The 27,864-nt window shown below is 49.1% G+C and overlaps 1 protein-coding gene across 4 annotated transcripts; it reads right to left on the reverse strand.

Annotated features, from left to right (window-relative positions):
* Positions 1 to 117: 117 nt before the first annotated feature.
* MLPH (melanophilin) lies at positions 118 to 27,864 on the reverse strand. 4 transcript variants are annotated; one of them, XM_050340060.1, is made up of 16 exons: positions 27,609 to 27,863; positions 23,544 to 23,765; positions 22,552 to 22,688; positions 21,199 to 21,237; positions 20,208 to 20,302; positions 19,368 to 19,496; positions 17,204 to 17,306; positions 15,804 to 15,964; positions 11,108 to 11,191; positions 9,078 to 9,269; positions 4,858 to 5,013; positions 4,660 to 4,752; positions 4,377 to 4,442; positions 4,158 to 4,215; positions 2,498 to 2,595; positions 118 to 2,106 (listed from the first exon to the last, which is right to left on the reverse strand). In XM_050340060.1, the coding sequence occupies exons 1-16, from the start codon at positions 27,716 to 27,718 to the stop codon at positions 2,080 to 2,082; spliced, it is 1,770 nt and encodes a 589-aa protein (XP_050196017.1). In that variant the 5' UTR covers positions 27,719 to 27,863; the 3' UTR covers positions 118 to 2,079. The 4 variants fall into 4 exon arrangements, with proteins under 4 accessions (XP_050196017.1, XP_050196014.1, XP_050196016.1 ...); XM_050340057.1 differs by having other exon boundaries at positions 17,204 to 17,396; positions 27,609 to 27,861; XM_050340059.1 differs by lacking the exon at positions 11,108 to 11,191 and having other exon boundaries at positions 17,204 to 17,396; positions 27,609 to 27,864.

Consider the following 27,864-nt stretch of genomic DNA (forward strand, 5'->3'; position numbering starts at 1 on the left):
GGGGTGAAACGAGATGGGCTTTAAGATCCCTTCCAACCCAAAGCAATCTGTGATTCTATGGAAAGAGAGAGGAACCTTCGCTTGAGTGAGCTAAAAGAACACACACAGGAAAATGGGTGGATGGTCCTGGACATAAAATTTGCTTTATTGGATGATTTAGTATACATATATAAAATCTCTAGACAGAAAGACGGGTCAGAAAACCAGCAGAGAACAATGTGGATGACTACAGCCTGAACAATGCCTTAGTTTGCACTGCTGAAGCTCACCGTGAGGATTTCTTTACAGAGTCAAGCATGGAAAGACTTGAGTTACGGCTGAAACCAGATAGAGAAAGAGATGGAGTTGGGGCAAAAGCTGAACCCTGACACCAGAAGGGTGAGTGCAAACCCCCCAGGTCTTGCTGGAGCTCCCTTCTGCCAGCAAGGACCTGACATCCCAGCACCGAGGCCAGCAGAGCAGCAAGAAATGCACCCAGTAATGCCACGGTGTCTGGGACAGTTTCTGCCACAGCAGAGATTTGCACTTACCCTTCTGAGCTTCAGGCCAGAAGGATTTAATTTTAAATTAAGAAACTGGTTTTGTTTCCATCTGGGAAGCCCAGACTGTGGACTTAGAAGACTACTCCAGGATGACCACAGGACCAATTTCTAGGAAGTTAGCAGTTTCTAGACAAAGCCAATGTATGAGTTACTTGCATAAGAATTCATCCTACTTCTCATAATTAAAGTGGTTTTAGCTCAGTTGCACAGGGTCCAGCCTGAGTGGCCATTGATGGGAAACTGTCAGCTTGGTCTGACATCCCCACTCTGGCTGCGAGTGATCCTCCCCACATCACCCACTGTGGAAGGAGAGAGGGAGGGAGGGAGGGAGAGAGGGAGGTGGGGGCTGTACAGGACAGGTACCAAGCAAAAAAACTCTTCCAAAGTGACCTATAAGAGAAACCTACCCTCTTCCCATCCCAATACCCTGGGCATGGATATGGGGCCAGAGACTGATCCACAGGGGTTAATGGATGTGGGGAATTAAATCCTGGAGGAAAACAAACATCTTGGGGCATATGGGGGAGGATGTTACCAATGCCATTGTCACTTGGCAGGAGCCCAGGGCCACTGCAGCCCTCGAAGGTCATCACAGCTCCTCCAAAGGATGGGATAGTCCTAACAGATTCTACAATCAGGGACAGGGGACATGCTCATCCACAAAGTGCATCTTGCCATGGGCTGACCCCTCTATGGAGCAGAGAAGCACCTACACTCTGCTTGCTGGAGTTCTACTATATATCTTGCTGATATAATCTCACATGGAGAGGAGGTATCTTCGAGAGCTGGAAAAGCAAGCTCTCCATCATTTCTTCCATCTTCCTTGCCGACACCTCCTGCAAGCCTCGCCTCACTCACATCCCCAGATGGTCACACCTGCTTCAGGCACAGCAGCGAGAGGCCTCAGTGGGTGTTTGCATGGTTTGGTGCAAAGATCTGTTGGCCAAGTGCTTACGGGGAGGGAAGAAACCTGCTTTCAACCTCCTTTGCTACTCAGGGAAGGCCAACAATGCTTCCAGGGACATAGCAGGGAGCTGGGACCAGCACCTCAATGTGAATCCCAGCACTGGGATTCCCTGCTCCACCTGGGGTATCCCAGGGTCATCCTGCACCCCACTGTCAGCTCCTGTCCCTGCTCACCACCAGCCTGGAAAAGAGCAGGGACAGGCACTGACAGCTTTTGCCAAGTCAGGGCTCCTGGTCCCTGTGCTGGATGCCACACTGACATCCAGCTCCCTCCTCTGGCCACCTGGGTTGAGCCAGTACCCAAGAGCTGCACAAAGCCAAGATCTCATGCCTGCATCCTCCCAGGAGAGCCCCCGGCCACATGAATGCACCCCAGTGCCTTGCTCTTCCCCCCAGCAGCTCCCAGCAAGACCTCCTGTCCATGTCCTTTGGCTTTGTTTCTGTCCAGGGTTTCAGGGAGAGAAGGGCATAGGAGAAGGAGGAGAAAGTGTTGCAGGGAAGGCGGTGAGAGGCTTTGCACTGAGGTCTTATATCATCACTGAAATGCGGTAGCAGGAATGTGCCCCTCTCCTCAGGACAGGTGGGTCATCACAGGCTTCTGCAAGGCACAAGAAGGAGAAACCTCAGCTCACCACTGTGCCCGTGCCCTGAGCCACCCCAGGTGACAAGGACAGCGTGCCCCTTGTCCCCTCTAGCTGCCACTGCATGGAGCGAGGACGTGCCCCATCCCACAGGCCATGCAGGCAGGAGGAATTCAAAGATGTACATCTTTCTTGGTCCCCCCACCCTGGGGGACATCCCAGGCCTCAGGGGGTGATGCCCAGGTGTGCCTGCCCACCAGTCAGCATGGTGAGAGCAGCGCTGTGAGCTGGGCGCTCCCCCAGCTTGAGGAGAGTGTGGGGAGGGACGGGTCCCTCTGTGAAAGCCCAGGGAGACGGGTCCCACATGGAATCCAGGCCAGCAGCCCTCCTGGGTGGCTGGGTCCGTACCGCAAAGAGCCTCTCCACTCTCCTGTTCTTCCCGTTGGGGTTCCTCTGTGTCAGGGAGCCACGGTAAACAGAGTTGCGGTCAAAGGAATCATCAAAGCCTGTAGGGAACAAAGAGAGATGGGCAGCAGCTCTTCATCCACCTCACCAGAGGTTTCAGTTACCCACCAGGTCACTTGGGGTTTGCCAATCCCCTGCTGACTGTGGGTTTGGATGCATCATGGCACTTCTCCCTCCAGGAGGGTGACGGGAAGCCCTTTGATAACAAGGAGACAAAAGCTGCTGCTACTCAGGTTTCCAGAGCACTGTGTGAGCTGGGTCAGCCAACCAGCAGGCAGGACCTCTGCTCTGGAAAGCTCCGCCTGCCTGTGAAGGAGCTCTCACACCACTCAAGCCTACGACACTCTCTTGACCTACTAAGTCACCTCCTCTCCCCTCTGTGACAAACTTCCACCAGCTGCACCTTTTTAGGCCCAACCTTTCAAGTCATTGATCTGCAGGGAGGGCAGTCAGGAGACCAAGTCACCCCATCACCCAGCCCAGGCAGAGTGGATTAGGTTCGCCTGGTGACGTCTGTCCCAATTGCACATCCCTCTATCTCCTCACAGGGCTGATGTGTCCCACGGGCTGCCTTTATCTGCCTGTCCTTTGCAGGAAGGAGAGCAGATGACTCCTCAGCATGAGGACAAGGAGCCTTTCCACCCACCAGCCTCAGCTTAGGAACCAGTAGTGTTAATTGTCTGTGTGAATGGGGGAAATGCTATTCCACCTCTGCATTAAATGATCTTTCCCCTCTTCCATCCCTTCATCTTCCATTATCTTGAAGGAGAGCCACTCTTTCTATCTTTAAGCTTGTAAAGTGTGATAAGAGAGAAATAGAAAAGTAATTTCCTAATCAGTCTTGCTGATATCAGCCAGGATGAAACATTTCCAATGATTGCCCCCCTACCACCCAAGCTGCTGTGCCAAGTTTCAGGTCACCGTTTACTTTGAAGCTGCTGTTTGTCATAACTGAGCCCTGGAGGGCCTCTTGCACCCCACCAGAGACCAGTGGCTGAGGCAGGTGGGCAACGGGGTCAAGATTTATAGCCATAGAATGGTTTGGGTTGAAAGGAACCTGAAAGCCCATCTTGTTCCACCCGCCTGCCATGGGCAGGGACACCTTCCTCCAGCTAGACCAGGATGCTACAAGCCCTTTCCAACCTGTCCTGGAACACTTCCAGGGGTGGGGTATACTGTCCAGGGAAGGATACATTCCCCAGGATAACCAAACAAGGAAGAAATTGCTGTCAGAAGCGATGATGCAAGGCTTTGAGGTCTAACAGCCCCCGGGGTGCCACAGATCAAGTAACGCAGACTCCCTGAACTCAGGAGGCCAGAGCCCAGGCTGCAGAGACAGCCCTGGTTCTTAGAGGACTGACCCACCTCAGCCTGACCTCTGCTGTCCAGTCACTATCCCTGATCCTGACAATTGCTGTCTCCTTTCCACGTTATCCACCACAGGTTTCCCCTGGGGCTGTCTGATCAGGAGGACGTGAGCACAGGGAAGGGAACCTCCATTGCAGACACATAGCTGGATGCAGAGAGAGGAGCAAGCATCCCCCAAAGCCCCGCCCATCACCCACAGGTCCCCATCTCCCACAGACAGAGCCATGCTCCTCACCTGTGATTTCCATGGGACTGTTGAACCTCCTCCTGAACCTCTGTAGTCCGGGCATTGCCTGCAAGGGAAGGGGAGCAGCCTGCTGTGCGAAAGGGAATGGAAGGGCATAGGTCCCCACTGAGGCAACTGCTTTGAAAGCAGCTCCCTGGAGACACTGGATGCCTCCAGGCTTAAAGCTGTGCCACATGCAAAGCCAGCACTGATCAAACACATACTCACTTTAATGTCATCCAAAGACTCCCCTGGACTGCTGCTGGCAGGACCGAGAGAGTGGAGGCAGGCAGCCTGCAGGCAGAGGAAGGGCAGAGGTTTCTTTGGGGGTGCAAGAGGAGGCAGACAGCTTGGTGTGCCCGAGGGCAGAGCCCCGGGCAGCAGGAAGAGAGTTGGGCACAGCTCAGCAAACCAGGCAGCCCTTCGCAGCACCCAGAGGCAGCAGCAACAACCCAGGGGAGCATGTACATCTCAGGGCTGGGACTTCACACCCACCACCCTCCATGCTCACCTGCCCACTTGACTTCTTCTTTGCCTTTTCCACTGACTTCACCGTCAGCCCCGCCGCAGACAGAGCCGCGATTCGGGTTTCGATGTCTGAAATCTTTAGAGGGAGGAAAAAAAACATACAGATGGTGGCTGGAGGATCCACCACTGGCTTTGCTTGCCAACAGTGGCTGGGCAAAGCAACTCAGAGCTAAACCCTCACCTCGCTCTCTGCCTGCTGGACTTGAGCGGCGGCCGAGGCCACTTTGTCCTCCAGCTCTGACAGCTCCGAGTCAGTAGTGCCACTGTGCTGAGCCCCCTCCTCAAGCTCCTTCAGGGTCTTCTCAAGCCTGTAGGTCTTCCCAGCAGTCAAGTACACCTGAAATATATGATGAAGAAAACCCACATTGCAGAGCCAACCTCCCTGGAGTTCTCCTCTCCTGGTGTGACAGCAGCCACAGGTGCAATAGCTCCTGCCATTCTTTTTTGACTGCCTTCTTGCCTTGCAGCACAGACAGTACCAGTCAGCTCTGACACGGCTTTTCATCTCATTTCCTCTCTTCCCCAGGCTTTTCAAGAGCAATTACCAATGGGGTGAAGTGGTAAAAGGCTCAATGGGAACAAAGGAAAGGACCAAAACTCAGTGACCTGCTTGAGAAGCAGTAGTGTCTTTATGCCATGTGCTCAAAGGGAGAGCAGGTACTTGCTAACAAGCTCAGGCTGCCATGTCCTGTGATGGCAGAGAGCTGGGAAGGAGATAGACTGACTTTCCATATCTTCTCAGTCTCTATTTTAAGGGTGTCTGTGCTGCTGGGTTGCCTGGGGGCATGGTCAGCCTGCACTGTCCTCCCTTTGAGAGAAGAAGGGTAAAAAAATCTGTCTCAATAAACCCACTGCCAGTTGCCTCCTTCTGAGCTGTTACGAGGACACAAGTCCAAGCAAAATAGTTCAGGAAACATTAATATGTCGGTAGGCAATCACATAAGACAATCAGATGGGTTTTGGTCACTCTTCTGCTGACTGATCCCAAAGTGTCACTATTGCTAATGCAATTCCTGCTCCTCCAGCCCTATCTGCTTCACCTGGACTGGACATTATGCAAAACTGCCTGGCAGGAACCCTCTGCCTGCACTTAAGTACCAAGCATCCACCCAAATCACAGCAACATATGTCCCAGAGGTCCCACCCCACCAGTGCAAACCCTAAAGCCATGTACCACTCAACCTGTGAGTCACAGGGATTTATTGTTGGCCCATCAGGCTCTCCCAGTGCCCTTGGAAAGAAGAGAGTGGCCAGCCAGCTGTGACTCAGTCAGGATCCCTGAGGGAATGGCAGGATGACACACATCTCCCAGAGCCATTGTCTACCCATTCCTGTCCCAGCATTGACGGCAACAGCACTAAGCCCAAAGTTTACCTTCTTCCCAACCCTATCTCCTCTCCTGGGAGTGGGGGAACCTCAAAACCTTCATGTAACCAACCCTCTTCCTTTGGGATGCTGTATTTGGTCAAAAAACATCCAGGTGTTGCAGCTCCCTGCTTTCATTTATAGGCTTTCCCCAGTGAGAGGTGAGCCCCAGCATGTGTTATAAAACCCTGCTCCCACCCTGTAGGACATTTCCTGCAGAAAAACCCAGCCACCCAGGTAGAGATTCAACTCTTCTTTGAACCTTTTCTTTGGAGCTTGGTACATGGCACTGTGGATGCAATGCATTTCCCATAGGGAATCAGTATATGTGGGTTTACAGCAGCTAAAAAAGCTGTCAGTGCTTCACAGTGTCCTACAAACCTGGCAGGGGATTACGCTCTAGATGTAAACTTGTCACCTGCACAAGCCCATCAGCCTCAGGCAAGGCCAGCCTTAGCAAACAGGTAGGTCATGGCACCCTCGGTGACGGAACAGTGCTGGGGAGGAACTGGAGAGAAATAGGATGCAAGTCGTGCTGGAGCACGGGACTGCTGAAGTCCAGGAAAGCGATGCTGCTACAGCAAGCTGGGGACCGTGCTCACCTTCTCTTCCTGGCACTCCCCCAGGGCAACCAGGAACCAAGGAAAGGGAACCCACAAGACAGGATACCTGCCCTTGCTGTTGTATCACCATCAGACATGACCGGACTCTTAAATCCCTCAGCTGACCACGCTTTTAGTGCTGACCTACCCACTAACCAGAAATCTTTGGGGGGAGGGGGGGGGGGATTCCTGTTCATTCCCACCCCCCCAGTGCTCACACTGCTCGCAGAAAGCTGTCGTGAACCTTACATTTTCCTCAAGCTCACGGTACGCTTCGGCCACCTCTTTCCCATCTACCGGCCTAGGAAGCTGCCCCGCGGGGAGGGCACAGATGCCGTTGCACCGGCCCTCTCCGTGCAACGACTCCCACACCGCTTCCTCCGTGACGTTTATGGCTCTCAGCACTTTGGCCGTGATTTCGCTCAAAGCCTGAGCCGACGACCTCTGCGAACGCCCAGCGCAGCCAAAGCGGAGGGTGGGGGCGGGGAAAAAATAAGGACGTTATTTTAACGTGGTGTACAAAACAGCACAACTTGGGGGTGAAAGGGGCGTCAGACCTTCAGGAGTTGTAGAAAGACGGAGAAGAGGTAATTTACAGGCTTACGCTGTTCCTGAAGGGCTCTCCAGTGGAGACGGATGCGTGGCTAAAGCAGAGCTTTTATCTCAGCCCGTGCCTTCTGGAGGATGGCTGTGACAAAAGGAGTCATCTCGAAAGGTTCGGAAAAAAGGTTGTCGAGGGATGTTTTGCTTGCTGGAAATGGTGCCACCAGAGCTGTCTGACAGCACCTGGCCACCTGAAGGCCTCTTGGTTACTCAGCAGTTGAGATCTAATTGCAGCATATTGCTTTACGCTTCAGCGGGCCCGAGCAGGGATGCAAATAACTCCTTGAGTTTGTGGCAAAAGAATAAAAATAAACCAAACCCCATAAAATGATTGTATTGCCACACTGCCAGAACTTGGGACTAAAGTCCTCTCTTCCCCACCCAAGGAGCACTGATGGCAGTAATGCTCCTGTGTGCTGTTGGCTTGATGAGGTACTAAGCACATGTAAAAGGACTGAAGAAACTCATCTCTCTCTCAACTGATAATTCCCTAGAAACCAAGGAGATGGGGGTGATATATGCCCTGGTGACAAAAGAGCTGTGTTTACAACTGCACCTTATTTCCAGGCAAGCTGTCCTGCAGAGAACCAGGTAACTCAGCACAGATGATATTTTTACAATTTTATGGTGCCTTCACGGTACAATGGAGTTTTTTTTCACATTTTCCATTAGGATTGTGTGCTTTCATCACAGTGTTCTCCAGTTAGAAGATTTCCTCTTGACTGGAGGAGACTTAAACAAAAACCCCTCAAAATCCAAACCTGGATCTGGTATAAGGGAAGTTGTTAAAAAACATCCACGCTGACATAGCCTTTAATCAAGGCTGGTCCAGCTACGTGATTGCAGACATTTCTAACTCAATACTCCTCCCTACTTCGTAGCTGGGTTTGGGTGCAAAGAAATTAGAAAATCTGAAGGATCCAGGCTTCATTTTATGAGAATCAAGAATCTTACACTGATACCATACAAGCAACTCTCTGTTCAGGGTTTGAGCCTCTGTCTGCTGCACGTCATCAGCTCACACAGGATTTAAGTTACCATTTATCTGCACTTAAATGGAAATGGTTATTAAGATGATGTACATCCTTCAATCCATGAGAAGCAGTTAAGTCTGGCTGCAACAATCATCTAAAAGCAGCCATCAGGAAAAAGAAGACAGTAAAGGATGCTGTCGGGTAAGGATGCAGCACACAGCTGATCCAGTGGCACAGCAAATGGTACCCAAAACAACTGGAGACACACTGCATAGATGCTGTGGTTCATCCTCCTCTCCCTGACCCACAGGCCACCCACCACATTGTAGGGGATAGGAGCCAGCACAGTGCTGTAAATACTAGTCTAGCAGAGTGGAAGAGGGATCAGGGTTTAGGGACTCAGGAGCACTGACAGTTGTTGAAAAGACATTTCAGGCTGTAGCAGGTGCCTGAAAAAGGCTGCTGGTACTTAATCATTACCAATCTCTTCTCCCATTCAAGGACTCTTCTCCATAATGACATCCAGGTCCTGAGACAACTCTAAGTACATGTGGAGGTTGGGTACCTCTTTGTGACAGGCAGTAGCCTTTAAGAGGCTTTACTTTGACTCTTGGATGAGACTGGGAGAGCCTACAAGGAGAAAGGTCCAGATCCAACACCCTGGGATCTCCTGATCCCTTGACACTCTGTTAAAGCAGACAGCTAAATCAGACACACCATGGCCCTGGGAGGCATCAAAGTGGAGGTGTAGGACAGAAGAAGAGTTCCATTATCATGGTGTAAAACCATAAACCACCGAGAGCAGAAGGAATCACGGGTGCAGCCTGGAACAATATGGGTGGGAGGACACAGATTACCTTTTGAGCATCTCTGGCCATGTCATCACTGGAGGAATTCATCTCTGGTTTCTTTGCTCTTTTCTTTTCTTCCTGCTCCTCTTCTTCAGAAGAGACTTCTTTGTCGCTGATGTTGCTGGCTAACTCTTCCAGCTTCCTCTTCAACTCCTCCTCCTCGGCATCGGGATCAGTTTGGGACTCTGGGGCTGGAGACTGAAGGAGCAGAAGAATGGAGTTGTGTGACAGTCTCATGTGGTGGACAACAGGGCACTGCCTGGATGCAGACACACTCACCAAGCAGAGGAGATCAAGGAGTGGACAGATGGACTTTGCAACAAGAACTTCGAGCCTCCTCTCCACACCTGTATTCCCGAGAAGCAGTCAGACTGCTCAGGGGAGCAGCAGAGCCCAGCTCTACACTGAGGAATACAAACCCTTGATCTAAAGATCCTTCATTCCCATTTTCCCCACACACAAAGCATCTTTGTTTCACACTGTGGAAAACTGCCTTTCCCCCACCCTTAAAAAGGTACACATGGGGGATTTGGGGCAAAAATCCCCGCATTTTTGTTAGGAACCATGGTGTGGCTGGTAGCTCTGAGGGCAGAGATCACACTGACCCAAAGACATGGCCCACCAGCATGAGGGAAGCAGCCATGGGAATTGCTACTCCCCGAGGTAGCTTTTGGAGCCTCTAGATAATCTTATTTGCGATCAGAAACCATGAAGCAAATTTTCCTGTAGGACAGATGGTTTATTTCCACCTGGCCCCATTATTGGGTGCAATTCATGGTACCTGGAGAAGAATCCTATTAAACTCCCAGGCACTGGAAGAGATCTCCAGAAGTTCCTGAACTCACTGTCCCTTGCATTAAGATGGGAATACAATTACCTGCGTCATACCTGGTGGGTTTTTGTCTAAGCTGTTTTTAACAACCTTGAACAACAGCATCTGCAGCAGGCAATCTTTCTCCCAGGCAACCTATTCCAGGGCTCTACTGTCCTTTCTACTGGAAAGCTTTGCTTAATACTTAACTCCAACCTGTTCCACAGCAGTCTAGACCCATTGTCTCTGCTTTCCTTCACCCTAGATATGGGAATAAAGCATGGGAACCTGCCACCGTGTGCATCTCCTTCTCCCTTTGTCAGGCTTAGTAACAGAAACACTGAATGACCACAAACATGGCCATCCCCCGTTACGAATTTTGGAAAAGAAGGAGAAACTGCATCTTTTCATCCATGCCTAGAGGGGACCTCCCTGTAATTATCACCGTCCATTCTACTGAGCTGTCAGCCACCAGAGTGGTGATGGGTTCACACAAAGGAAAAAGAGCTCATAGTCTAGAATTAGAAACCCAAAAATCAATGTTAAGCAGCCTAAGTATTCACAGATTCTACATTGTTGCTCAGCTTTAACTTAATTTAGATGTTTTCTTCCAAGTTTTATGGCATGGTAAGACGAGGGCAGCTCAGAAAGGATGCAGAAATCCTCCTTGACTCAGATCTCATAGACACAATAACCAGGTGATTTCCTCATAGGGACTAATCAAGCGGCCCGTGATTTCAAATGAGCTGTCACAGCTCTATGGATGTACAGACACCCACTGAACAAAACTTCTGAAATCAGCATTTCATAAAGCATCAACCTGAAACCCAATTTTCCTTGTGCAGAAGGAGCAAGGATGGTACTGGCTTGCAAGGGGGCCTAAATGGGTTAAATTTGTCCTGCCATGCAATGTTTTGTGAGGCACTCCATCACCTGGAAATAGAGAACAGCCTCTGAGGCCAAAATAGAGGATTAAACCCATACAATCCAAGTCACTGTAGCATTTAGGGACATGGTTCAGTGGTGGACTTGGCAGTGGTAGGTTAATGGTTGAACTCAGTGATCTTAGAGGTGTTTTCCAACCTAAATATTTTTATGATTTTGTCTATCCAGCTTTCTCCCTGCAATGCTGGCTGCTTCAGGGGAGCCTCTCCGATAACCAGGGGAGGGGCCCAGCACAACCCAAGCTCTCTCCTTGCAGAACCCCTTGGCTTTGCCAGGTTACCTTGTGAGAGTGCACCAGGATTTTTTCCTCCAAGCGGTTCAGAATGCGTTCGATTGCAGACATGCGAGTGTTGAGCTCATGAATCTAAAGGAAAGAAGAGAAAGAGGGAAAAGGAGAGAGAAAAGGAGTAGAGAACAGACCAGCCACCACTGCCAGGACAGTGAGAAAACAGTGTAACCAGCAGAAGAAAGCAAGCAGCAAGACACTGCCACCGTGGACAGAGTTAAAAGACATTGAAAAACAATGCCTTAAAAAATAATATCTTTTAAATAATGTCTTAAAAAATGTCGGTAAGTTCCAGGAGAGCAACCTCTCCTCAAATCTGGAAAACTCAGAGCAATGGTGAGTACCCAGCACATCACAATTACCAGCAAAGCTTTGATACAGTGAATATAAAACCCCATCACCAACAAAAGCATTAGGCTGTAATAAAGCCACCTATCTCTCCATCATTCCCAAGCTGGCCCAAATTCAAGCCAACATCTGTTTTCACCTCCTACTAACACGTTTTTTCAAGCTGTTACTACCCCATCAGCCACCTGCCAACACAGTGCTGGAAAGGAAGAGGGAAGAGGGCAAAAATTTCCCATAAAAAATTCCAGGTTGAAAAACTAAATCTGAAAGTTTTCCCCACCGCTTTGAAATTTTCTGGCTTCCCAATGCATCAGTTTACCCAGATGGTCTCTTCTCCCTTACTCTTATGACCATTAAAAGGGACATGGAGAGAAGAGCAGAGAAGAAAAAGACAGATGAAGTCCTGAAAATCAAAGAGAAGTTACATTCTGTGCTCAAGAACCACAAACCTTTGTGGTGAGGGTGGATTTGGATTAGATATTAGGAAGAAATTCTTCCCTGTGAGGGTGGTGAGGCCCTGGCACACATTGCCCAGAGAAGCTGTGGCTGCCCCATCCCTGGAAGTGTTCAAGACCAGGCTGGACAGGGCTTGGAATGACCTGGTCTAGTGGAAGGTGTCCCTGCCCATGGCAGGGGGATGGGCTGAGATATTTTTAAGATCCATTAAAACCAAAACAATTCTACAATCTATGATCACTGAAAACATTAAAGGAAGTGCTTTTCTTTCCCTTTGGAAATCAAATTTCTGTTTTCTTTGGAGAAGAAAAGGTGCCTTTCCTTTGATCCAAACAAATAAAACACAAATGACAAGAAATATTTCCCATTTTATGACACTATCAGTGCATTACTGCTGTTCTGAGTGGTTGCTGCCCATTCAAAGGGAAACAAGCAACAAATGCAGTAAATAAACGTAGTAACAAAGAGATGCGAGAGCTTTTTTTTTTTTTTTTTAATAACATTTCCTACCTCTTTCTTAGTTTTTGTGCTTGTTAGTGTTTTTATTAATTAGATCTTCACAACAGCTTGGAGTGATAGATTCTGCTTTAGGGAAGATGAATACAAAAGCCTGGCACTGTGGAGAGCAGAGCACTGTCATTACCACCCTGAACTGAAAGCATCTCCGAGGGGCAGGAAACAATTCACTCCCTTGCTAAGTGGTTTCTCAGGACTGCTTTAGGCCCTGACTCCTGCGTTGCTCCCAGTGACAATGAGAAGCCTGTGATGGTCCATCAGCCTCAGAGATGGTGACAAACTGAGCACCAGCACTGCCCTGTCTCCATGAGGCAGAGGTTGGGAGAGATCAGAGCATAATGCAGGGACTACTGTTGATGTTGATGGATATCTACCAGGGCAGGAGCTGAAGAGCTTGCCTTTATTCTCCTTCCCAATCAAAGCTGGCTTTAATGGAGGGTGGGAACCCATTAGGACTGGTCCTCATCATGGACTGCATCATCCTGCACTGCTCTCTGTATGACAAAGGCTGGCAAACTGCTCTGTATTAAAACATTTAATGTGAATAAACTTAAACCACAGCTAATAAGGTGGACATCAGGAAATTTCTGCTTAATAACCTGAAACTAGAGAGAAACAGAAACCTGAAACATCAGGCAGGGGAAACAATCCCTTACTGCTGGAGAAAGAGGACAGGTTACTCTTGCAGAGGTGCTGCTTCCAGTCTCTCAAATACCCAAGACCTCTAACAGAAGCTCTGTGTAAAGAGGAGCCAGATAGCATCAAATCTCTGGAAATCCAGAACCTTGAAGTACAACAGGATGGCTTTTGGGGAGAAACTTGGTAAATTGCAGCTATTCTTTGTGAATTGGTCCTGTCTTCTGAAAACATAAAGGCAAAGACCTGCACCGTTACCAACTCAGAGATCCTTTTCATGTCTCATCAGGCTTAAGAGCTTTTCTAAGTAGGTTTTGGGGGTTTTTTTCTAAGTTTTTTTCTAGGATCTTCAGTTCCTGAAGTCACAGGTCTAGGGAACAGACTCTGCCCTTTGTTACTGGAAAAGTTAAGTTTCTTGTGTTTGGGACTGAACAGTGTATCCTCTCCAGAATTAATGCAAAAGTGCTTTTCAGATCAACCATATTTTGACAAACTTGCCCTTAAGGTAGTTTTAGGAAAAGAGAGTTTTCATTCTGTACGGTCAAAGAGCTGAGCTCTCCGGCTTTTGAACCCTTCAGATGCCAAGAAGGTATCTAGCAGGAAAACACAGCATTTAAAGCCAGGCTATGGGATGAAAGAGGGTTAACAAACATGACTCTGGACTGTACACCCGCAAAGGGCACAGCCTCTGCGAGCTGCAGCACCGGGGGGACCAGCTATACTCAGCCATCCTCCCTGTTCCCTGGATGTCCCATCAGGACCTGGGTTACCCGAGAAGCTCTGGTGATGGGTACCTGACATACCCTGGAAGTGCCTGTAAGCAACTCCTCAGCCACCGCTTCACCGCTCCAATGTCAGCACAAGGGGGTGGACACCTTTTCCCAACCTCTTCCAGCTCTGCCAATAGAACAGAGCTGTCTAACACCCAAACCTAGGGGTTTGTGCCTTCTGTCTTCTTTGGGCTTGTACCTGGCCTCTCCTTGGCCCAAAGTGATATGTGAGCATCATTGTGAAGTTAATGGTCCAGCACAGAGCCTGGTCTCTTCCTGCTGGGAGAGAAGCAGGATGGGTGGGAGGATGGTTGCTAGCTGTAAACACATCAGCAGCACAAAGGGCAGGGAGGATGAGGAGCTGTTTAAGCTAATGAACAACGCTGGCATAAGAGCAAATGGGGTTAAATTGGGAGTGAGAAGAATTCTAGTAACCATTAGGGTGACAAGGCTCCACACCAGCCTTCATACTGGTGTGACAGAGCAAACCACAACAGGCCAGACCGCCCTGAAGGGAGAGCTTGCCCAGCTCCTGGAGGACGTCAACTGAACCAGTGGTAGGAATTCGACCCCATTTCCCCCCTGCAAAGCCTGGTGCACATTTCATGCCTAACGTACCGTGGCCTCATTAAGGACACCCAGTCCAGGGTTCTCCTATTTACTGCTGACTGAAAAAGGAATGGCATTTACTAATTAAAGCACGTACCCAGAGAAGTAAAAAAGCAAGGAAAGATTTCCTACACAGGCACATGAAGTGTGGTGCTGAGGGATGGTTGGGGCCACAGATCCCCCCAGTGGTTACCCAAAGAGGGGTCCAGGACACGCAAAATTACCAACTGTGAGAGTGGCTTTCCCTGTGCATCTGTAGCCAAACACCACCCTGAATTTTGCTGCTCGTGAGATCTGAGGAACGTTCACCACCACCCATTGGCAAAGGCAGCATCAAGAACAGCAGGTCCTTGCTTGGCAATTAAAACACAAGCTCACAGCCTGTTTGACACCTTCTTTAGGCTGTTCCCCCTATTGCAATCATTCAGGAGAGGGACATGACAGGTTGTCCTGACCCAGTCCTGCTGGGGCAGGAACACACTGAGAAGGAAGAGAAGGATCTTGGTGCTTATTAAATAACCCCCTCCAAACCTCTATCTGATCATAAAGCACTGGCACATTCAATTGAAGAAAGCCTTCTTGGGGACACAGAAAAACACAGGCAACTCGCATATTAATAAGGACAAACTGGAAAATGAACAGCAACGAAGGCAGGTTTGTTACTGCGCTGGCAGCATGGACAGAGGGAAGCACCAATCAGTGCCAAATTTTCTCTTTGCTGTGACCAAAAAAGTGGGAGAGTGGGAAGGAGGACCTGGGAGAGGAAGCACAGAGTTCCAGCATACTTCTACATCATCCTAAAATGGCAGTGAAATGTCTGTTCTCCTTCATCTTAATGAAGGAAGGAGGCTTGAATGCACCTTCCCAGGTCTCAGTCCTGCTTCCATTTCACAGCCACCTTGGCAAGTCCATCACAACACAGAAGGCAGGAAATGTCCTGGGCATTCATCTCGCTGGTGCAACAAAATTGTGATGTGACACCTCAATGAGCCAGTTTCTAGGTCATCCCGCAGCCCCTCTGTATCGTTCTGTCAGTGTCAAGTGGCTACACTTCCTGAGCTGAACTGGAGGAGATATCTCAAGCCTACAGAGGTCTGCTCCTCTGGACCCACAGGTTGGAAACAAGGGCACCAAGCCACCCTGCACAGAAGGGGCAGGAGTTGTGAGGATACTTAGGGCACACCAGCTTTTCCGCTCATGCTCCACATCCATCCTGTCCAGGAGACTGCTGTGGTTGCACCCCAGTTTGCCACTGCTACTTCTCTTCTCCTGTGAACCACCCTGCACTTCAGGGTAACAAGAGGCACTTGGCCACAAGACTTGGTCTCACAAGAGGTTCAAAAGCTGTTTGGTACCTGATTGTCAGAGTGGCTGGTGTTCTCCTGGGAGGAGGCTCTGTTCCGGCGTTTTACGTGGTGGGGTGGGTAGGCAGGGAACTGGGCTCCCTTCACATCCTCATCGGAGGTGTCCATGTCTGCGGAGTACCGGGACTGGGACGGCTCGTTCCAGGGGCCACCTTTGGACAGAGAAAGCTTCAGCACAAAGGTACAAGAGATTCACACCCTTGGACATTGCCTGCCCCCTCCCCCACCACCTTAAGACAAGCAAATATGGAGGCCCTTCTCCAGATCACACTTCTATTCTTTGTCAGGAGATGCTTCTGCAAGGGAGTCCAAGTTTCCAGATGGCTACAATGGACCAGGCTGCAGCTCCACATACTGTGGTTGCACAACTCCAGGCTCAGCAGGGCCCCACACCCTGCTGAGACAGTGTTAGGCACAAGGAGCATCATCACTGCTCCCATGCCCTGAACAGCCAGGACCCTCACCAAAAACCACTATTGCCTTCCCAATTTCGTGGGAGCCCAAGCTGGGACACTGCCCTTCGTGAGCTGCTGGAAGATGTTTAGGCTCAGGCTAGAGAGGTACCACTTTAGGGAGGAGCATTTAAAAGGAGTGGAAGGGCTCCTCCACAAAGGAGACAAAAACAGTGACAGAAAGTGGAATTAACAAGCCAGAGGAGACTGTTACTATGTTTTTCCAGCAGGACTTGGAGTAGGAATTTAAACAGTAGAGGGTAGGATCTACCCAGTGTTCCTTAATGCCCTGAAAACACAGCCCAGCTGCTGGAGACTACACAAAAGGGCACATTCTACATCTGCATGGGCACTAACCATTATCCAACCCTCCTGGCTCTGCTATCACTGCAGGGAAAACAGAAGTAGTAAAAGGCAAATTCTGCCTCTTACAGGGTATTTATAGACTCACAAAACCACAGATCACTTGGCCTACACATGCACTCTGGCCAGCTAAAAAGATGTTACTTAGTACTCCCCAGTTCCTGCCGCCAATTCTAGTCCAAGTCTCCTTAAAACTTTCTGCACCCACAAGATTTTTTGCCAAGATGTTGAACTCCTCTACCTCTGCCTGCAGCAAGAAACACATCCTATTGTTTCTAGTAGTGTCCATTTGTTTGTATCTAGTTTCCCCTCTGGAAAAGACCAGTAGGTGTGAAAGGGATCGACATGCTAAGAACAACCCCTTGGTTTCTTGGGAACAAGACCAGCTCTTTACAACTAACATGAGTACACTGTTTCATGAGAAAAATCACTTTTGCAGAGGGATATTTTGTCATGACCCTCAAAACAAAAAGTGTCTTTGAGGTTGTTCAGAAAAAAAAAAATTTTCATTTGGTCCAACTCTTGCAGCCAGTTGTCCCAAAAGGATTCAAGAGGAGCCTGGACAGAGACACCTACCAGGCTTTGGATTTCTTTCCAGGCTCCTTCTCCGTGAATTGAGGGTGAGCTGAACCTGTGTGCTGAAGTGCTGCTCCGGAGGGCTCATGCCTGGTCCCTGCTCCTGCAGGACATGATGGAAGACTAGATCTGCATTCGCGACCCTGGATTCCTGGGAGGCACCTTCGGCTGAGTTGGCGAAGTCTGTGAAGGACTGAGAGATGAGGATGCTGCTTGAGCTACTGCCTGGGAAGACTCCTCTTGAGAGATCTCACCTGCAGTGCTCTGGGGCCCCCAACACCAGAAGGACATGGAGTTGCTGGAGGAGGACACATGAACCCAGAGGAGACCACAGAGATGCTCCAAGTTCTGGAGCCCCTCTGCTCTGGAGCCAGGCTGGCAATGCTGGGGGTGTTTAGCCTGGAGAAGAGAAGGCTCCAGGGAGACCTTAGAGCCCCTTCTAGTGCCTAAAGGGGTTCCAGGAGAGCTGGAGAGGGACTTTGGACAAGAGCCTGGAGGGACAGGAAAAGGGGGAATGGCTTCCCACTGCCAGAAGGCAGGGTTAGATGGGATATTGGGAAAAAACTCTTCCCTGTGAGGGTGGTGAGGCCCTGGCACAGATTGCTCAGAGAATCTCTGGCTGCCTCATCCCTGGAAGTGTTCAAGGACAGGTTGTACAGGGCTTGGAGCAACCTGGTCTAGTGGGAGATGTTCCTGACCATGGCAGGGGGGTGGAACTAGATGAGCTTTAAGGTCCCTCAAATACAAACTGTTCTATCATTCTATGACTCCTTGTCTCTCCTGACCTTCAGTAACATCTTCTCTCTTTATCCTTCATTATATGCATGGATTGATCTTTTATAATGTCAATTATATTTGTATAAAATATAAGAATTCCTAACAATCCAATTTAAAGACTGCCTGGCTGCTGAACCCTGAGCAATACTTCCCACCACGGCCAGGGGGCACTGGTAATTTTTGCAAGCACTGTTAATTTTTACAAGCACAGAGTCCCTTTAGGCAGACTGCAAAACCCTCTGATCTTTTAAAACAGCATTCCCTTCCTCTTCTTCAAACAACTACCACCTCAAATGATCTGCAGTCAGTGAATCCAATTTGGATGATCTCAACATTCTGCTTCATAAAGATGGTTTCAGATAAAAAAGGAGGAATCTACTCATTTTTGCCAAGTTCAAATCAATTTATGTGGAATTGTGCAGACTTACGTTTTCTAAACCTTTGTTACAGATCTCAGCAAATTCCACTTGTACCCACGAGGGAAGTGGTATCATTAGCATCACAGTATCATTAGAAGAAGTAGCTGTTTAGTGTTTTTAAAGTACAATTTCAACAAGAAACACAAAGAGGAGCAGCCCAAAAATCTTGACTGGAAGCCTCCCAGGCTGGAAGACCTTTTGCCACATCCAGAGCTGCCCCATCTGTGTTTCTCCCCAGACCTGGAAGGTAGGGATGGCTGACCCCCAGCCCTCAGTGGGATCACAGGGTGCAGCTCACTGCAGTTCCTAGGTCTGGAGCTGTCTGTGAGTCTTGTTCCTGGTCAGGAACTCCGGACACTAAGGCACATCTAGACTCTTATATGGAAGGAACCAACATTCTTGCAGTTTTTGTTCTCCCCATGTTTTTCCCTCTGGCAGGCCCTCACTCCCTGCCATCATGTGGCTCTGTGGGATCCACCTCAACCTCACAAAGTTTCTGTGCCTCAAGAAGCTGCTGGCCAACTATGTCCCCAGTGCCACAACATGGCAAAACCAGCCCCAAACTGGATGGGAATATGGGAGAAGAGTCTGATTTCATTTAATCCCTTGAGCACTGAACCTTCAAGGGCTCGCTGGAAACTAGGATGTCCCATAATCTTGGGAAAACACAAGAAAACTGTTGTCTGCAGAAAGAAAGGAAATCTGCAGGGAAAAGGCCTGAGAACCTCTTGCTGTCTCATCTTACCACTCATCCTTGTTTGGATCAGATGCCCTACTCCTGACTTAGCCTGAGGCAAAGGACTTCACACGGAGGAAGAGATAGGAAGAGGGAGATGGGGAGCGGAGATTAGCACCACTGCCTCCCAACACCAGCTGAAGGGGATTTTGAGAGCTGGAGGAAGGGGTAGTAGAGGTAGCAAGGAGTAGGAAGAAGAAAGGAAAGGAACCCCCCCGCACTCTCCCAGTACCTGGAAAGCATCCAGGCTGCTGGCTGCCGGCGAGAGCTGCACAGACTGATGGCGAGACTGAGCAGAGTAATCCGAGTCCAGTTCAAAGTCAAAGGGATGGACAGACAGCAGGCGCTTTGTCTTGCACATCTTAGCATAGAAAGCACAAGAAAGGAAAATTCAGCATAAACCACAGTTGACCTTGAGGAAACAGGGAGGGAGGGCCCTTGTCTCCTTAGTTTGCCTGAGTTTGCTCTGATTTTGCAGCGAGAATTTGGGTCTGACACTGTCCTGCTTGAAGAGAGCCAGGTACAGCATATGTTTACGTTGAAGGCAAGGAAAAGTGGGTTCCTGATCTCCACAGCCTCTGGTTCAGGGCTGTTGCCATAAGCAGACAGTGAGAATCTCTGTGCTGGTTTATAAAGGCAATATGGGAAAGCTGAGCCAGGTTACAGCTGAGAGAGAGAGAGTGAGGTGATGCTTTTCAGTCCGGAAGCATTTCCCAAACTTCAGAGAAAGGATGGTCCAGGCAGATTTCTCTGGATACTTGGGAGGTCATCAGTAAAGAAAACAGATGAGTCTCATTATAGAGGAGCTAGGAATTTTATACTAATTGGGGACGTCCTTAGTGTTAGAAGTGCATCTTTTTTTTCCAGAGCACAAGTATTTGTGATGTTACTGACATGGTTACTTTTACACAAACTGGGAAAAGACCTTGTCTCAGGGAAGGAAAACAGAGATAAAGGTCCAGTTTTGAAAGTGGCGCAGAAAACCACCACCAGTGCTGCCACCACCACCACACCACCAAGGCAGGCCAAGGACACAGAGAGAGGCAGTAGAGCTCCAGAATGAAACACTTACTCTGCTGTAGCGCTCCGCTTCAGCTCCACGAAGGACATTGTCTTCCTCATCACTGTCGTCCCCAGCGTCACAGCTGGTGAGCAGCTGGCACTCACCTGGAGGGGAGACAACAGCAGCAGGTAAGTCCCCACCGTGGTGGTCACACCAATGTACCTGCAGGTGAGGCCATGCTTGTTATATGGGCTCAAAAGGTCCAGGTTAGAAAGACCTCCCCACTTTTTTTTTTTTTTTTTGCAGAAACCCACTCTTAGCACTTGGTCTTGAAAAGCTTGGTTGGTCTTTCGTTGATTTCCCTTTCAGATGTGCACCATCAAAGATGTGGAAGCGAAGGTGTACCTTCAGGAAGATGAAGGGCACCTGCACCACAGGGAGCACCCTGAGGTCCACCCTGGTGACTCCAGTGTTCGAAGGCTCAGCCCAACATGTCTCTGCTTCTGCTGTTTCTGATTCCCATCAGCCAGCTCTGTTATTTATCAGTGACCCATTGCTTTCTGGATGCCCATCTCCATACCCAGGTCACTGCCAAGCCCAGCAGCACATTGTGAACAGCCCAAATGCCAGACCAAGTCCAAAGTCAAGGTAGGCAAAAAACTGTTTCCTACATCAAATGGCAAGGTGCAGTGAATCTTTCCTGCCAGGGCTCCTAAGGAACACAACATGAAATCCCAAATTCCGTGGATTCCTTAAGAATGTGGGCAGCTTCAAGTGTACGACATAGGCGTACATTGAGATGATGAGTGCTTGCAAACTTTGAGTTTGGCATGTAACTAAAAGTCCTGTTGTATCCTAGTCTAGCCTTGGACATCCCAGATGTACCACAGTGCAAGAGTTGACTACTTCAGTCCATTGCAAAGGAAGAATGTTCTCCCTGGTCCGGCCACACAAATTTCTCCAGAGTGCCCATAGCCAGGGAATGTGAAGAGAAAAAGAAAGACACTGGAAACCTTGCTTGAGCTGCCACCCTCATGCTGCAGTTCTGTTCTTTACTTACTGTTAATGTCTGGCAGGCTGTAAACTCTGTCATGAAGACCTAAATGAAAAGATAAAATAAAAATAAATAATCACATTTTCTCAGGTAGAGAACAAGCCTCAGAGCCATGGATAACTGGACTTCTCATTCTCTAGCCATCACAAGAAACAATCATAAAAAACATGATTTAGAGAGAACAAAACAGGCATTTGGAGACAGGGCTTGACTTTTAAAAGTCAAAGAGCTGATTGCCCCACTTACTTCCAGTTCACTGGTATTCATGAAGTAATAAACAACAAAATAATTTATTTTTCAGAAAGGCACCATAATCTCAATTTAAAGTGGCCTAAAACACTGTTAATCTCATGCTTGCTCTAGTTTTCTCTCGGATTGTCCTTTTTTGTGGTCTGATGCATTTTTTTATCAAATGCTGCATGAACTGTCTCTCAGTCCATTAATTTTATATTCCATGCCACGACCCTCCATGTTTTTTCTGCTATTTCTGCTGAGAGTGGTCTGGATAAAAGACCGATTGAATCGAGTATGTAAATGGTATTTGTGCAAACTTTTCTGTGGCTTCTCAAGATGGGAATAAAATCCACTCTGGCTTACAAAGGCTATAAACAAAGGAGTGCAGGAACTGTATGTATGGCAACTAGCAGCTGGTCAGTAAATAATTCTGTATTAACTTCATCATACATTTATGCACTGTTGGACCAATATCAGAAATACTGATGGCAGGTAACTCATTCATTTTTATAAGTTTTGTCACTGCCAGGGGATCATCAGATAGGCTGTAAAAATCATTAGATCATGGGGAAAATAACTGGGTGCTAGCTTTATCCTGCAGTTAAACTAGTGTTAATTTCATAAACTAAGAGCAAAAATAAAGAAAAACAAGAGCTGTGAACTGCAGGACATGGGACTTTTAAAAATAAACATGAGTATTAGGAACTTTTTTTTATTGAAAACGTAGTCAAACACTGGAACAGGCTGCCCAGGGAAGTGGTGGAATCACTATCTTTGGAAGTGTTCAAAAAACATATACATGTGGCACTTGGGGACATGGTTTAGTGGCGGGCTTGTCAGTGCCGGGTTAATGGTTGGGATGATCTAGAGGTCTTTTCCAACCTTAGTGATCCTATATTCTCAAGTCTGTGGTAAAAACTTAAGACTGAAAAACATCTGCTCTGCGTGTGAATGTACAAGTCTGAAGCTCTGCTTCCTCCCCAGCTTGTTTTGAACAGCCCTGATACCCTGTGGCCCTCAGAGCAGTGTCCCCACTGATGCTCCTCCCTTGGTGCATCCCAATGTGGTGCTGCACAGATGCTCCATGGGCAGCAGGGTGGGGTAAACCCCAGTGCCCCTCCTCACCTAGAAACGCAGAGTTGAGCCCCTGCCCTGCCTGCAGCCTGCCATAGAGGGACTGCAGCACTTTGGCACTTCCAAACCTCTTGAAACGGGACCGCATGTGTTCATAGTACCACTCCAGGGACCCGACCTTCACGATCCTGCCCAAAGAGAGGATGAGCATACATGAGCCAGTCCAGCCACACCCACAGTGAGCAGACCCTCACCCAGAAACTGCCTCTTAGCAAAAACACAGAGTGTTTTCTAACCAGCATAAAAGGATGCTGAATTTGGGCAACTCTTGTTGAGCCCCATCCCTGAGTCTCGCCTTGTCCCTCACAGCCTCCACCACAGCAGGCCGGTGACGAGTGGAATTCCTCAGGGGTTGATATTGGGAGTGGCACTGTCTAACATGTATATCGGTGACATGGACAGTGGGATTGAGTGTACCCTCAGTCTGCTGAGGACACCAAGCTGTGTGGTGCAGTGGACATGCTGGACAGCCTGGTGTTGACTTCAGCAAGATCAACAAGGTCAAGTGCAAGATCCTGCACCTGGACTGGGGCAATCCCAAGCACAAATACAGGCTGGAACATCTCTCCTATGGAGGCAGGCTGAGAGAGCTGGGGCTGTTCAGTTTGGAGGAGAGAAGGTGCCAGAGAGATCTTAGAGCATCTTCCAGTACCTAAAGGAGCTCCCAGGAGAGCTGGAGAGGGACTTCGGACAAGGGCCAGGAGTGACAGGACAAGAGGGAATGGCTTCCCACTGCCAGAGGGTAGGGTTAGGTGGGATAGTAGGAAGAAACTCTTCCCTATGAGGGTGGTGAGGCCCCCAGAGGTTGCCCAGAGAAGCTGTGCTTGCCCCATCCCTGGTAGTGTCCAAGGCCAGGTTGGACGGGGCTTGGAGCAATATGGGACAGTGGAAGGTGTCCCTGCCCATGGCAGGGGGGCAGAACTAGTTGGTCTTTAAAGTCCCTTCCAACCCAAACCATTCCATGATTTCAGGAGGAGCAGCACCTGGAGAGGCGGCAGGGATCGCAGACCCAGCCCTGCTCCTTCTTGTTGTAGCGGCTGCAGTTCTTGCAGGTGTAGAAGTGGCAGTCCAAGCACTGCCTCTTGCTGTTCAGCAGGAACTTGAAGGGCTGGAGGCAGTGGACACAGTGAGTTTCATTGAGGTGGGACTGATTTGTCAAGAACTCTCTCTTGCTGCTCTCCTGGTCAATCTTGCATTTCAACTCCCTGCAGAAAACACCCCAAAACACAGGAAAAGTTTATATTATCATCTCACTGCAAAGTCTCACATGGCAAACCCTGTTATGCCTCAATCATTTCAGAAACGATTTTCCAGGGAACATTCCGAGTCCTGCAGCTTGTGGAAACAGCTGTAGGGCAAATCTAATAAATAACATCACGAGTTAAATAAGCTGAACAAAGAAGTGGGCTCCAGGTTCAGGGCAGGTATCATCAGATACATTAGGATTTGCCACTGTTAAGTTTAATATTAGATTTGTTTGAGCCAAAACCTGTCCTGTTTGTTTCACAGGGTGTGGATCGTAAATCCCAGAAATCTCAGGAGAGTGGATCTTCTCGAACACTCTGGCTGCACCCCAACTTGATACAATCTTTGGGTCTGGAGTCCAGCAGGGAATTAAAATCTTTCTGGAATTATCAGTTTAAATTAAAAAAAAAAAAGAATTCTGGGATTAAAAAGGATTAAAAGGGGTTTTGATATAGTTCTTCAGTGCTAAATTCAGCAGAGGATTTTATTAAGTGATATGCAATGAGGTTCTGTCTGTTCAGAGGACGCAGCAGGAGGAGTTGCTTGTGACAGTCCTGTGAAAGGCTGTCCAAGATAAGCATTTTCCAAGAGCACCTTCTCCTGGCAATCCATCACTGCAGGCTTCCTTTGTTATCTGAACCTGGCTGCTAAAGCAGGTCTCCATGCGAGACAGTGCCTGCATGAGGCTGAACCCCCAGCAACAGCCCAGGCCAGAAATGCCTGCCAAGCTGCTGGGGGCCCACTCTGCTGCCCAAAGGCTTTCTGTTTGCTCCCCTCACCATGCACCACCTCAGGTATGTTTGCCTTTGGGGCCACGGCTGAGAGGAAAATGTTTGTCTTGTAGGAAAGGTTCTAGAAGGTTGTTTTCTCTCTAGGCAGGATCAGGAAGCTGTATTTTCCAGAGCAGAAACCAGATTTGGCCAAAAACCTCAAGCCATCAGGCCTGGGAGGATGCTTCATGATCACAATGTGAACCACGAGGCTCTGGTGATACTCCCCGTGCTGGCTGCTGGACTGACACTGGGGTGACCACAGCAGGAGCCTTGCTGGCCGCGGGAGCAGGGGTGTGACTGGCACTGGGAATGACAGGCATGTCAGTCAAGCTAATCTCTGTTTAACCAAATCAGTTTGTACATTAGGGAGCAGCTCTTCTTTTGTTTTCCAAGGAAGACTTTTCTGGCCAGCTTACTGCCAGCACACCAGGTTGTGTTCGCTGTCACACAGCAGTGACACCAACTTGCATTAACAGAGGATCTGGGAGATGTAAAAAACAGTAAAAAGACTTAACTGGGCATGTGGGTTTTTATAATCAGCCATTCACCATCCTTACAGTGTTTTGAACGAGCCGGTGCAAATGTCCAGCAGTAAAGTTAAACGTGGCTACGAAAACCAAACGTGCAAATAGAAAACCCTTGAGTTGGACTCACTGCTCCTTTTCCACTCTCGTGCTAAGGCTGTTGCCAGCAGGATCCAGTCTTTTGCTGGAACTGCTTTTTCTGGTTCCCAGAGACTGGTTGGATCCCTACACCTCTCCTCCCTCACCCACCAGACCTGCCAAAGGAAGGACAAGTCTGGGCCAAACCAGTTTAAAAGCCTCAGGAACTGCATGCCTCTCATCTCCTCTTGCTGGCAGGAGCACAGGCCAGCCATGGTTCTGCTCACGGCAGAATAAATAAATCCATGGCAACGGGATGCCAACTGCAGCAGGGTTGGTCCCACTGAGCTCCAGGAGAGACACAGGGAGCCATCCCCCAAAAACAGGGTTGTGGGAAGGGATGTTCATGGAAAGAATTAGGCAGAGCCCCCACAAAATGGCCATTGTTTAATTTTTTTGGGCAAAGCTCTACCCTCACATGCCTGTGCAGTTTCTGGCCAGCAGAAGCCTTTGTCCACTGTTGGTGAGTACCTTCTGCCAAAAACAAAAAACAGAGAAGCAGCAGAAAGGAAAGAAAAAGGTCAAACTGGGCAGGGAGGGGGGAAGGTTGGGCAGGGGAAGACATTTCTTTGAGGCTTGCAGGTTGAGACAAGTCCAGTGAATAGAAAAGCAAATGAATAGAAAAGCAAATGGGGCTGGTCAGAGCACAGAGAGAAGGGTGAATGGATACAGGGTCTCCCAGAGTGTCACATCATGTCCCAGCTTGTTACAGGCAGAAAATGCTCCTATAACTCCGTGCCCAGCATGCAGGAATGTGGCAAACTTTCCCAGTCTGATAGTCTGGTCTATGGTAGAAATTTTTCAGCAATTAGAGAAATTTCTATAATTCAGAGCAGTTAATGCCAGCCCTCTACAGGGTAGGATTAAACAGGAAAATAAAAATAAACAGAGGAAATGACACTTAGGAGGACAGCCGAGTAGAAGCATTCTGAGACCTGAGATCTTCCCCCATCTTACATCTCCCATAGCGAGACATTCCATTTGGAAGCTTCCTGGGCCTCAGAGAGGACCCATATGAACCAGTCTGGCGCCAAGGTCAAGTAGGGAAGGAATTCACCTCACCCAATTCTTTGTTGTAGGGCACAGCAATATGGGTCCCCACCTCCTCCCTCAAGGCAGAGCTCAGATCCATCACAAGGGAGACATTCACCCTTTCCAGGATGATAATTTTTTTAAATACCCCTGTCTAATCAGCTTCCTGCATTTCAGAGCTACCAGCAGAGGAAGGCAGTAGATGATGATACTGAATTATCTCTACCTCCCACGCAGGCTGGGGTTTTTTATACAAAAAAAGTAATCAGGGCATTGAAAAATATATGACTGAGAGCTTCTCGTTGGCTAATGGTGTAAATGGAGAGGCTCGTGGGACAGCAAGCTTTTGGGGGATGCAGATGTCCCAAATGAAGAAGGACGATTCCTCACCTTTCCCTTTGGATCTGACAGGGGAACTAATGAGCTCCTGGTCCCCAGGCATTGTCATGGTACCAGCATCAGCCCTGGCTCAAAAAATTCAGGGCTAGGAGCATCCAAGGGCTCAGTGGGAGGGCAGCACTGCCCAAACCCAGCCTGGGAGTGTGGATCATTCCCTTGGGAAAATAATAAGAACGTGGGCAGACCCTGAAGAGGGTCACTGCAGCTTCTTGAAATGTATTAAGACACTGTTAGGTTCAGTGCCTGACATAGCTAATGAACAAGACCTAAACCCCCACAATTTCTCATGCTCAGAATTTAATCTCATCTGACAGAACGTTTTTTAAACAGCACTTCTGGTCAAATGCCCTGTTTATAAGAACTTAGAAGTTCTTGGAATTTGCCGTTCCTGTGATTTGCAATCTTTTCCCAATCTGTGGGCCCCTAAAACTTTTTTGGGATGGCACAGCCCCCTGTATATCATACAGTAGGATTACTACTCTTCCCAGTTATTTTTCCAGGATCCTTCAAGCGCCTGTTGTCACCCAGGACTCACTGAACACCCCTCCTGCCCTAAACGCACAAGACCTATCACGTGGAGCAAAAGCAGGGGAGTCAAATCCCATCCTCTGCTGCACGATAAGGTCTCCCCTCGAGACGCCCGCCAGCCTCAAGCCCCGTAAAGGCATTTCCTGGTGTTTGTCCCCACAAACTGCCGCGGCGTCACCGATCCGCATCGCCGCCGATGGCGCGGTGCCAGTTCGCACCTTTACCACCCGAACGCGTCACCTTGCCGCTGATAACGCAATCTATCAACCGTGTTTGACTTGCACAGTCAGGTACCGGCTGTTTTTCCTCGCCCACAGCCTCGGTACGTTGCTTTATCTCCGCAGCTCGCACGCAGCACGGGGACCCGCGGCTGGCCCGGGACTGCAAGGAGCAGAGCGCCGATACTCACTCCAGCCGTTCCTCCTCCTTTTTCCGCAGATCAAAGTCCCGTTGAACGACTTCCCAAACATGTTTGGCTTCTTCGTCGGTTAGCTTGGAGAGGTCCAGCTTCCTCCCCATCTCGAAACTGATCCCGTTACTCGCTACCCTGCGCGCTGGCTGTCCCGCACCCTGGGATGCTGACGGAGCGGGAAGAGCTCAGCCCCACCTCCGCGGCTGCCCCGTATAAAGGGGCTGGGGCAGAGCTGCGGGCAGGCCAGCCGGCT

This window comes from Myiozetetes cayanensis, unplaced genomic scaffold (assembly GCF_022539395.1).
Source record: "Myiozetetes cayanensis isolate MyiCay16 unplaced genomic scaffold, myiCay2020 scf9, whole genome shotgun sequence".
NCBI classification, from domain to species: Eukaryota; Metazoa; Chordata; class Aves; order Passeriformes; family Tyrannidae; genus Myiozetetes; species Myiozetetes cayanensis.

What these genes read in the sequence shown, in the direction of transcription:
- MLPH (XM_050340057.1), bottom strand. Translation starts at nt 27,718, where the DNA reads ATGGGGAGGAAGCTGGACCTCTCCAAGCTAACCGACGAAGAAGCCAAA. An exon ending in AAGCGGAGCGCTACAGCAGA is followed by an intron (nt 19,497 to 20,207) that starts GTAAGTGTTTCA and finishes TTCTATGCTAAG; the next exon opens with ATGTGCAAGACAAAGCGCCT. An exon ending in TCCAGCAGGCAGAGAGCGAG is followed by an intron (nt 4,753 to 4,857) that starts GTGAGGGTTTAG and finishes CTCCCTCTAAAG; the next exon opens with ATTTCAGACATCGAAACCCG.